Genomic DNA, 8,559 nt, shown 5'->3' on the forward strand with positions numbered 1-8,559 from the left:
CCCCGTCCCCAAGCCCACGGGATGGGGAGACGGCAGCACACACCCCCGCACCCCTCCCGCCGCCTCCAGCCCCACCGGTGCCCCCGCTCCCCGCCGTGCACCCTTACTCCCCGCCTCTCCGCTATGTCCCGGGGCCCTCCCCACTCCCACTCCCACTCCTGAGGGTGCCCCACGGCGCCTCAACCCCCAGGCCCCCCCTCCTCCCAGCCCCAGCGCCCGGCGCTCCCGCCCCTGCCCCCCCCCCGCCCTCCGCCGCGGCCGTTTCGCCCCGCCGCCCCCCCCGCCCCCGCCTGCCGCCGTTGCTCCGTTCGCGGACATGGCGGTGCCGGTGCCGGTGCTGGTGTTGCTGCCCGCCCTCCTCGCCGGTACCGGGCGCACGGCGTCGGGGCAGTGGTGGTCGGGGGTGGGGAGGGGTGAGCCAGTCGCGGGGAAGCGGGAACCGGACCGGCACCGTGCCCCGGGCCGGTCCCGTCCCAGGGAAGGGGAAACCTGAACCGGTACTGGGCTGCTGGGGGGGCGGCCGCGGAATCTAAGCCGGTAGCGGGCATCAGCCATCCGGGGGCAGAACCGGCACAGGACGGTGCCGGACAGCGGCTGGTCGGGGGGTGCCGGGACTGGACACCGGCTGCTCGGGGACGGGCCCGGGAACGGACACCGGCTGGTCCGGGAGAGGCCGGGGGGGAATCCGGGCCGCTGCCGGGACGGGGCGAATCCAGGCGGGACCAGACGCCGTTAACGCCGGTTGCTCTCCGCAGGGCTCCTCTCGTCTCCCGGAGCTGCCAGCGTCCCGGTGAGTGCGGCCTGCCCCGCCGTCCCCGGGAAGGACGATCCCACCCGCTGCCCTCCGTGCCGCCAGCCAGGCCTCCCGGTGCCGGGCGGCCCCTTCCCCAGCGCCCCGGGCCGGGCGGCGGGCGGCAGGGCCTGGCCCCGGCCCCCGAGCCCCAGGCGGTGCCCCAGGCGGTCCCTCCCCACAGCCGAGGGGCCCGGGCGCCCGGCAGCCGCCCGCCAAGGGCTGCGGCGCAGGGGCCCTGCTGATGCCCGCCGCTGAGCAGGTTGAGCTCTGGTTGCCCTTCCCAGGGACTCGCCATCCGCGCGTCCCGCTGCCGTGACACACCTGAAGGAGCTGCGTTTTGTAGCCTGCATGTGTCCTGACACCGCAGCTCAAGCCGTGCCGGGCAGTAGGAGCCAAGCCTCAAGCGATAAATTCCCATAAGAGCATGAAAGATAACGTGGCACTTGATAACAGCGTGCCGGCTCCTTTCCGTGCACGCGTGTGCCAGTGTTCTTCAGAAGCTCTCGGGTAGAGGCTGGTCGGAGACGTCTTTCAAATGGTGTATCTTAGACTTCTTGTGTACCTGTCTTCCCTAGCCTGCTTGCTACAAGTATGGTGTGCCTGGATGTCCAAGGGACTACAATCCCGTTTGTGGGACCGATGGAGAGACCTACTCCAACGAGTGTGTGCTCTGCCTTTCAAACAGGTAGTCACTTAATTGACGTCCTAACCTTACCTTCCCCCTGCGCAAGCAAAATATTCACCCTCACATCCCGATTGACTGATAGGTTATTGGCTTTGGATCGTTCACACTGTGTTAAACTGCAGTTTTAGCAGCGTCTTCTCAATTGTCAATCCCTCGCAACGGCTTTTATCATGATACCTGTAAATGGCTTAGGCTGGATTCAGTTAGCTGGGAGTACTGAATATTTGCTTTTGTAATTCTTAAGAAGGAGCATCTCAGGGTGGGGTTACCTCTCGCGTTCATGCAGTGCCATATTGCCATTAAATATAATGCCGGACTCTTCTACACTGTCCATCAGAAAACATGAAATATCCCACCCAAAATGCAGCTTTTACTGCAACACGTTTGCATTCAAGATCCAGTCTCCTGTGCTGCCTTTCACAGAGAAGAGTAAGAATGCCAAATGTTAGGAGAAAATACCATTCAGATTGTTTAAAAATCAAGAAAAAGATCTCCTAATATTTGAGAGAGGGTATTTTATTCTTTAATAATTTAATCATTGTTTTAAAACAAACTGAAAACATAGAAAATCAGTACTTAATGAGCATTGTTACCCCCATTATGATTGACTGGAAACGTCTATAGAGCATGCTCTCTGCTTATGAACTTATGAACTGCTTATGAATTGAATTTGATGGTGAAAGGGATTTATAAAAATGAAATAACAGAATTTCTGTTTCCAGCAGAGGGAAGAAGTGAGAGTAGCACAACAGCAGTGATGGGCATTTACAAAATTAGAGGTTTCTGACTTTGGGGTGGAGGAAAGATTAATTGTGACCAGATAATTTACAAAATCCAAATGGCTAGGATAGAGGGAACATAGGCCAGAATAAGGAAAATGTCAAAGGTGTCAAAGGACACTTAAGGAAGTAATATTTTAAAGAAAGTGCAAAAGTGTGTCAAAGTGTGTTTAAAGGGATGCAGATCTGTAGAATTTGGTAACATTTTCACCAGAGTACATCACAAACTACCCAAGCAAATGACAAATCGCAAAGAGAATGGGTAAACCTACAGTCTGGAAAAAAAAAAAAAAAAACAAAAAACCAAACAACCAGGGAATCAAAGGGCACACACAGTACAATCTGTGAAAAGGAGAGAAAAGAAGTGCTGGCATGTTAAATATTAGGAGCCTACCCATCTTTGCTGCCTAGAACAATGTTGGAGTCAGTTATTAAGCAATTGACTTGTAGACTGCCAGAGGTAAAAAAGAGTAAGCAAAGCTGGTACAGATTTGTCAGAAATAATCTGATCAAATCTGTGAGATTTAGTTTTTTGGCAAGATAACTGGCCTAGCAGAGTAGGAAGAAACGAAAGTGTTGCTCCATGACATTAATAAGGCATTTTACATAGCTCTACTTGACATTCACCTAAGCAGACAAATAGTTATTCAGCTGAAATTGTTAAAGGATGAAGTCACAGCAGTTTGAAATGCTGTCATTTAAAAGCGGTAATCAGCATTTTACAGTCAAACTGGAAAGAGCTACTAAGAGGGATTTCCTTTAGGTGTAGTGTATAATTCAGTATTTTTGCAATGACTTGGATATCGGAAACAAGATAATAAAAATTTGCAAAATGGCATGAGATAGAATGATCTGTGCAGGACAATATCAAAATTCCCAGGGATCTGGAGAAATGGACTGAAATCAGTACAATAAAAGTCAAAAGAGAAGTGCGAAGTATCGCACGTAGAGAGTGCAAATCCATGTCGTGGCGATATAGGCAGGAGAGTTTCTCACGACCTAAATATATATTGATATTTGATCCTTTATTGATATTTGATCCTTTCTCAGAGCAGAATGATGGGCTTTGAGATCCAGCCTTACATTTCTAGGATGTTTCCTTTTTTAGGCATGGTCCCTCAGTTCCAGATGGGTGCATGGTAGATTCCTGAATACAGCATTGCACATAGCACAAAGGGTTCTCTAGGCAAACCTGCTGTTTATTTCCACTCAGTTCCTTAAGTAATTCATGATGGGGCTTACGTCTTATTAGTATAAGACGTAAGGTACATGTTTTGCGTGAAACATGGGTTTTAATCCAGTTACACACACATGATAGATTTTTATCTTAACCATCTTTTTTTTGCTGGCATCTTACGTGCTCAGAAACATGCATTTTGGTCTGAAGGGGCACGGGGTGATCAGATACTATCCTGATTTGTTGTTTTTTTTTTTAAATAATTCAGTAGTTGGTGTACTCAGTGGCTTTGTAGTTCAGTCTGGAGTTGTTGTTCTAAAGTGTTTGACTTGGCATGAACACAACAACAAGGATAAAACACTTTGTCTTCTTGGAAGAATTTCAGCTTTGAAAAATGGTTCATAGTTATAAGCAATGGTCATTTTACTTCAAGGAGTTTAAGGTACAGTCCATCACACTCCTTAGGAGGAGAGAACAAAGAGGTCTTTCTGCCCTTTTTAACAAGCTGCATGACCAGTAGTTGCTGAGATAAATAGTGTGATGTGGTGATGTAGGAACAGATACATGGGCATATCCCATAGTGAATGACGAAGCAGTCAGTTCTAAATTAACTGGGGTGATTCTCAACAGCCAACTTGCAGGTAACTTCCATCCCGTGTTTAAGCCCATTGCAGGACCTTTTAAAGGGAGTTGTAGTTCCCTGATGGCCAAGGCAGTACCGTCCATGGGCTCTTTTAGCCATGCAAGACTGTGTGGGCACCTGGAGAGCGAAGGTGCAGCAGAAGCCCTGTCCATCCTGGTTCTGCAGTGCAGCCCGCTAGCTGTAAGACCAAAGCTGGTCTTCCTCCCTGCCTTTTTTTTTGGTTTTGTTTTAAAAGCATAAATCTAATCCATTCTAAAGTGGGTGCTCAAATGCAAATCCCAGGTCCCTTCCACACTTAGTGTCCAGTAGCAGTGACAACAGCTGATCTTAATTTAAACCTAGTCTGGCAGCACCACAAGCTCTTTGGAAACAGATACAGCAGCTTGAGCTGCATCTGCAGGGTTTAGCTTAAGGGCTGTCCTTCAGGCAGAACTTTTCCTCACAGCTTTACATGTGTTTTACATCCCCTGGGCTTGATTTTTCCTTTCATATTCCTAATCTGCTCCACTACCTTCTGGTTAGAAGATCCCTAATACAACTATTGGTACAGATTATCCCTGCTTTTGAGTAATCATAAGCCTCTTGAATTTCATGAGGAGTAAACCAGCTTGATTCTATCAAGATAGGGAAGTGAACCGAAGATCTAGGGCAGTTTGCATTCTATCACTTTCTTTTTGTATCTGCACTTGGTTGGTAAACTGAGATTTGTAAATGGAATGCCCCAAAGTACCATGTATGGGACTTCCAAAAAAAAAAAAAAAGATCTAATGTTCCCAAACAAAGGGACACTTGGCTAAAATTTCCTTATAGAAGATTCCAATGTTCAGAGAACCACACATTCAAATTTTGGTGAAGCCTGGGATGCAGCAGTGCATCAGGATGCACACCCTTCCCGCTGAATTGCCACGTGAAAGGGGGAAATTCTGTAAGCCTTAGAACTGTTTCCCACTTCAGGGACTGTGAAGTTTGACTTGCATTAGCGCTTTGTAACGGACGCTTTAGTCCTCACTGCAAGATTTGTCATGTGGTTTGATACTTCTCAGATTTGCAGATGGCTTTGTCAGGTTTTTATAGGTAACAAAGCCTGAAGTGAGGCTGTCTCTGGTAAGTTACTCGCTCTGCGTGTGTGATTCGTACCTCTTTGCATCACAGTTACCTTGTGGCAATGTTTGCCGTAAGTGATGCAGTTAAATGCATCACTGCATTTAATTGAACACATAGAAAGACATGGGAAAGTCCGCTTTATAAAATGTCTCTGTTAAATTCAAGCGTAGTGCTTCTCTTCTAAAATATTTTTCTTGTGCTTGCAGTGAAAATAAAAAGGATGTCCGAATTTTCAAGATGGGAAGATGCTGATGCAGCAGATGGCTGCTTTTCAAGAAAATGAGAGGGACACAAGCAGTCCAAATGGAAACAATGCCTTAAATGTACCTTCTATGTAGCCTGTCTTAATAAATAAGCTTGCCTGTTTAAACAAAGTACTGTTACTGTATTAAAACCAGCGTTTATAAACATAGCCATAGTACACTTAGAACCTGAACCCCCATTTATTTTCTCATGCAAGACAGATCATAGGGTAAGAAGGAGATGTCCTGACTACGTACCAGTAAGTCGGTTGTTTGGAGAAGGGAATGAATGGGTACCCAGTGCCATTTCCACAGCAGCACCTGGGAGCAAGGAGGCCCCAGCACCTCTGCCGCGGGCAGTGCTGGCAGCAGCAGCGGCTCGTTGTTTCTGGGAGGATCTGAGCCCGCAGGTGCCAGCAACCCCTGGGGAGCCACCAGAGGGGTTTCCTGGGGCGGCTACCAAACTGGTGACGACGGCCTGACATGTACCAAGCCTCTGCCCCAGGCTCCCTACCTGCAGGTCCTGCCGGCGGAGGGCAACGACCTGGGCACCCTCTGCTCCTGCTGCAAGTAATGGCTGTTTCGGAGCGGTGGAGGCGTGGGCAGGGGGCACGCGCTGCTCCCGGGGCCCCCGGCCCTCTGGGTCTGGACCCTGGGGTGCCAGTGTCACTGCCCTGGGCTCGCACCCAAAGGCCACTTCCCATGGCAAACATCAAAGCAAAATCAGAAAACTCAAGACTTGTGTAAAAGGGCGCACTCCGGAGTGGGTCTGGCAGGCCTTCCTGCAGGGAGGGTGTGCGAGGACTGGGGTTCGGTCCTTTCCTTTGCCCACGTCGTGCACATGGGCACATAACTGTTCTTATGTTTGTTCCATTCTGTTCTGCTAAACACCTCTGTTATCTGCATGTTCCTTGAAATGAATTGTATTTGGGTTGTCTTACGGCACATTGGTAATATACGGATGGCTTCTACCTTTTGATTCAAGGCAAGTGCTCTGGCCCTGGCCCCTGACGATGGCTTCGTCAGGCTTTGCTGGGCAGCAGCAGTGCGGGCAGCGATGTATGGGCACACTTCATGCCTGATGAACACTTACAGGTCAGTGACTTTGCTTTTGAAAAACAATAATGCTTTTGTCTTACAGACCCTTTAAAGGGTCGAAGCTATCCTTATCTTCCAGCACATGCCTGCTTTCATTTCCTTCGTGCAAAGACTAATCATTGATGAAGGGATGTTATGTGTGGTACAACTGGAGGGCTGGAAGCTTAGATTAAAGCGGGCACGTGGAGACATGAATATGTGGGTGGAAGAGAGAAAGACGACCAGTGCCTCCCAACAAGGTATCAGTTGTGGATGGAAAATCAATTTCTCTGTTGGTGGCAAAGCCATTAGAGAAAGTTCCTGTGTGCTCCCAGCTGTCGTTTCCACATTCAGATCTGGAAATTTTCACTTTTTCGAATTGTACCAAATGCCAAAGCAGTTGTGTGCTATGCTATGAATTAACAAATGGATGGAAATGACAAGCTGTTTCTTTTTGTATTTCTATTTTGATAACTAATTGTGCTTACAAAGGAACTTTAACAACTCCAGTCTTGTTAGTCATAGAAATGTTCCTTCAGTATATTTGACAAAAGTATGCATAGCATTGTGGGGTTTTTTGCAAAACTCAGAAAAAATATCTGGTTTTGTAAGCACCACTGAATCCAAATAAAAAATAGCATGTAGGCTGACAATTGTAATCACACTAGAGCACCGTTCCCAGCACATGAATGCTTAAGATATAACCTTTTAGCTGACTTTAAATCTTCCTATTTTTCTGCGTATTTGAAAAGTGGTGAATTCAGCACTGTATGTAATTACTCACCAAATCTGCCCCTGACATCTGGACTTCATTCACAACAATTTTTGGCAATTCCCACAGGTAAATTTTGACAGCAAGGTTTGTTAAGAAGTGCAAATGTACATTACGGATCCTACTTCTTTCTAGTCTTACCCAAGACGAGAGACCTCTCATTCAGTAGAGATCTACAGAGAAGGTGGGTGGAATGGTTCCTGTGCTTGGGAATGCCTAGAACACATTAGAGTCTTCGGAGGTGAACACAAGTTCACGGTAACTTCTGCGCTACTGTCTGTGAAGACTAAGGGAGAAGGATTACTATGTAGGAGCAGAAGTTTCCTTATCATGGTCTGAAATAATCTTGATGGGCATTTGATACATTTTTAAGTAATGTTTCAACATTTCTTATAGGGTATTTTATTATGAAGTTATATTCTTGCTTTATATAGTGCCATCTTCTCAATGTGCTTTGCCATGATGAAAACTAAAATGTAGAAAAATAAATGACTCTCAGTGCTGTCAACTGTATCCTTCCAGAGCTGAATGCAAAACATCACTTGTGTGCTTTCCCAAACTCAAAAAAAAAAAAAACAGAAACAAAACCAAAAAACAAACCAGTGGTGTACTCCAGTTTGGCACTTATGAACCTTTATAGATCAAAAAGTTGATGTCTCAGAATTTCAGTACAGTGGACTTAATTTTTGTTTTAAATCAGAATTCTGTGGTGCACATGGGACAATGCTAGAAAGGCGTAATCATATCTTAATCCTCACTCAAAAGAAATCCTTTCTCAATCTCAGAAAAAAAATCCAGTAGTGTACTCCAGTTGGGTGTTTATGAAGCTTTATAGCTCACAAAAATGGTGAATTTCGATATGACGGGCTTAATTTTTGTTTTAAGTTAAAATCATACATTACACTTAGGACAATGCTGGTCTTATTCATATGAAGAGCAGATCTCATGCTTCTAGAGTAGGATTCTTAGGCTTCCTATGAAGCCTTAGGACAAGGAGTCCTCACTCTTACGGTTTAATCCAATTGCCTTCAGTGATGCTCTTAGAGGTCCATTTTACATACAGGTGAGGCAGGAAATCATCTAGATGACAGAGTGCTAGAGTAGCAAAATTAAGTGGCGAAGAGGGAAAGACAGCCTGTGGGTCTTGCATCAGTGGCTACAATGGGTCGACGTTGATGACTTCCACCTGCTCTGCCCAAAATTTGGAAAACAATCTAGTTGTTCCCAAAACTGTCACCCAGCTGCAGGAATGGTTTCACTGCTGACAACTCTAGCCTTTGCTGCTCA

The 8,559-nt window shown here is 46.9% G+C and overlaps 1 protein-coding gene across 1 annotated transcript; it reads left to right on the plus strand.

The window, feature by feature from the left end:
* Positions 1–303: 303 nt before the first annotated feature.
* Positions 304–5,520, plus strand: SPINK2 (serine peptidase inhibitor Kazal type 2). Its single transcript, XM_087737771.1, has 4 exons — positions 304–365; positions 756–790; positions 1,369–1,478; positions 5,388–5,520. Exons 1-4 carry the CDS (start codon positions 317–319, stop codon positions 5,431–5,433), a joined length of 240 nt encoding a protein of 79 aa, XP_087593897.1. The 5' UTR covers positions 304–316; the 3' UTR covers positions 5,434–5,520.
* Positions 5,521–8,559: the final 3,039 nt, after the last annotated feature.

This window comes from Nipponia nippon, unplaced genomic scaffold (assembly GCF_047370975.1).
Source record: "Nipponia nippon isolate SJK-2023a ecotype South Korea unplaced genomic scaffold, ASM4737097v1 scaffold_6, whole genome shotgun sequence".
Lineage (NCBI taxonomy): Eukaryota > Metazoa > Chordata > Aves > Pelecaniformes > Threskiornithidae > Nipponia > Nipponia nippon.